The sequence below is a fragment of the Terrapene carolina genome, unplaced genomic scaffold (genome assembly GCF_002925995.2).
Source record: "Terrapene carolina triunguis isolate 2854851 unplaced genomic scaffold, T_m_triunguis-2.0 Scaffold138, whole genome shotgun sequence".
NCBI classification, from domain to species: domain Eukaryota; kingdom Metazoa; phylum Chordata; order Testudines; family Emydidae; genus Terrapene; species Terrapene triunguis.
The window spans coordinates 3365673-3368419 of record NW_020664489.1 but is presented as its reverse complement, the minus strand read 5'-3'; the positions used below and the strand labels follow the sequence as shown (position 1 = coordinate 3368419).

The 2747-nt window shown below is 36.9% G+C and overlaps 1 protein-coding gene across 1 annotated transcript; it reads left to right on the top strand.

The window, feature by feature from the left end:
* Nucleotides 1–283: 283 nt before the first annotated feature.
* SLN (sarcolipin) lies at nucleotides 284–2162 on the top strand. The gene is made up of 2 exons (XM_024217161.3): nucleotides 284–392; nucleotides 1580–2162. Exon 2 carries the CDS (start codon nucleotides 1690–1692, stop codon nucleotides 1783–1785), a length of 96 nt encoding a protein of 31 aa, XP_024072929.1. The 5' UTR covers nucleotides 284–392; nucleotides 1580–1689; the 3' UTR covers nucleotides 1786–2162.
* The last annotated feature ends 585 nt before the right edge of the window (nucleotides 2163–2747 follow it).

The window sequence follows — 2747 nt, the reverse complement described above, 5'->3', positions numbered from 1 at the left end:
GGATGAAGATAGTAACTGGTGAATTTGAAGCACAAAAGAAACATTTGTAAAATCCAGTTGGTTCCAATGGGTTTGTACATGTCTTTAACATTAAAGCAACTCATCAGAGGAAGAAATGAAATGGTCATATGTAAATCCATCCATATACCCAAATGCATAAATAGCCCTAACTGAATCCTGAGGCCCAGCATAGCCTTTTAAAAATATTTAGTTGGTGATGTCATCACTTTTGTTGCCAATACACTTGTTGCTCTCCTCCCTCTGACTACTTTAGTTCCAACACAGAGACTGGGAATCCAGACTGCATTGGGAGATAGGCAGAAGCTGAGGAAGAAATAATATCTGACCTAGGGTTCCAGAAGCTGTAATACCGTTTCATTTATCCTCTTCAGGTAAATTATGGGCTACTTTTTAGATCTACTTTTCCTTTGTACAAATAAAATATGAAGCTGATAGAGCAACATGAGGACACAGGAATTTGTGTAACTGCATTACCACGTATTGAGCTTTTAATATTTCATTAGTAAACTAAGACAATTTCCAGTGAAAGTCTTCTGTCTTCATTATGGTATGATACTGAACTTGCTCTTGTTTTCATCATAGCTGTTACTTTCTAATCTAGCTTCTCCTTTAAGAGTTTGTTTGCCTGGCTGCATTTCTTTTTATGCCCAGAGCTTATTTCTCTTTTTATTTTTTAAAAAAGTTTTCATTTTTATTACACAGCATACAAATAGGATTAGGTAGCAGGATACTTGTCACAAATGTTATCACTTCTCCATGTGTGTCCTGAGAAACACACACAAATCTGGACTTTCTGTGATTAAAGTGAATCACACAAAAACAATAGCTGATTAAAAGTTTTAGAATATATTTCAAGAGGCATTACTACTTAAGAGAACTGCAGCCACTTGAAAATGCAGGAGCGTCAGAAAAGTTCAGAGAAAATCCTATTTAATCTACTAGCATTAGCCCATGAATTTTGATGTTTTTCAGAAACAAAACTGTATAACCCTGCCTCTCCCTTTTTAGTCATAACAAAAATCCTGTTTTCTCTTCCAAGCATTGCAAAGAAAGACTGAATTTAGTGATTTTTCCAAGTTATACTTGCAGTATTAAAGTAAAACTAAGGGAATTAACAGAGAGAGAGAGAGAGAGAGATGTAAATATTATAGAGTTTAAGAATTGAATATCAGAGAAAAATTTCTAGCTACCTTATTTTAAAATAATGATACAATAACAAATATTTGAATGTTAGTAATTTTTAATAGTAATATGTTTGCAGTAAGTATCACTTGAAAAGAATATGGCAGAAGTTTAAAAAAAAAAACCTGTGCAAGTCAGAGCTGACTTCCAAGGATTGTTTGTTATGTGAGATGTATTTTGGGGGTGACACTGAGAACATGTTTTCTCAAATGGTGGAAATCAAAGAAGGTGATAAGCTGGTAGAGATACTCTTTGCTTTTTAACTTCTGCAGCACACTAACTTTTAGCAATAGAAATAACATTTACTTTTAGTAATATATATAGCTGTTAGGCTTCCTAGCTTCATATGTCTGTTCTGTTGGTGTGTTTTTTTCAGGCGAGACTCTGACCTGAAGGCTGATCTCAAGGATATTCTTGGAGGATTCCCTGAGGGTTTCCCTTTGCTTCAACTGTTAGCCTCCGTGCTTCCCCTGATCATTCCTGAAAATGGACCGATCCACGCAAGAGCTTTTCCTCAACTTCATGATTGTCCTCATAACTGTGCTCCTCATGTGGATTCTGGTGAAATCTTATCAGGAGTAAAAGACTGTGCCATATGCCGTGAATGAATTTAAGTTTGTGTCTGCAGAAGTATGTGACATCTACTGTACACCTGTTTGATTAGCTTCATGTAGCTCTAGAATGTCATCTTTTTTACTCTAAAACACCTGTTGCCTGAGATAATCTGTGTGTTTTACATGGGTCTATGATGATGCAATTATTTTATTCTTTGGCAATCCAGCTGTAAAATGTACAAGGCAAGATCCTCAGTAGTTGTTACATATGATTGTCCCTCCAACAGTTACTGTCTCCATGAACGGAGACAAAAGAAGCACAAACCTACTGAGCTGAAAGAGATGTGGAACCTTTTCATTTGCTCACCATTGTACTCTCCTGAATAAAGAAGAAAATGTAAGACATGTTTTGTAGTAATTTTTATCCTTTCCTTGATCTGATTACTTTTCAATGAAGGGTATGGTGTGTTTACTTGAGAAATACAGAACAACAGCTGGGGAAGTTTGGTGGCTTGATTGCCTTTAGTTAAAAAGTACAAATAAAGGTCCACTTAATTGCTACTGATTCCAGTGGAACTCCTACTGAGTCACATGAATACCAAATGAGTTCATCACAATAGTTAGTACAGTAAAATAGCCAGAGAATTTTCATGGCTAGACCATTGTTTATGCTACCAGTTCTGTGAACATAGACTTTAAAGAGATCCTTTGCCTTATTGCTGGCATTGCCATATAATTGCATCTTCTAGAGATGGATTTCAGATGTCACCTTTAGGGTCTAATTCTTGGATTTCATAGAATCCTAGAATCATAGGGTTAGAAGGCTGTGCAGGGGGCATCTAGTCTAGTCCCCAATCCCCCAGTTTCACCAAACTGTGATTGGCACACGAGGTGGAGGGAGCAGGGGCATGGGTTGGTATAAATTATTACAGCAGCCCCAAGGCTGCTCTAACTTCAAGAGTCTAAAAGGTTCCACTGCAGCAGCCAGAG

Bases quoted from the DNA above. Each gene is read 5' to 3' on its own strand.
- SLN (XM_024217161.3), top strand. From the start codon at position 1,690: ATGGACCGATCCACGCAAGAGCTTTTCCTCAACTTCATGATTGTCCTC.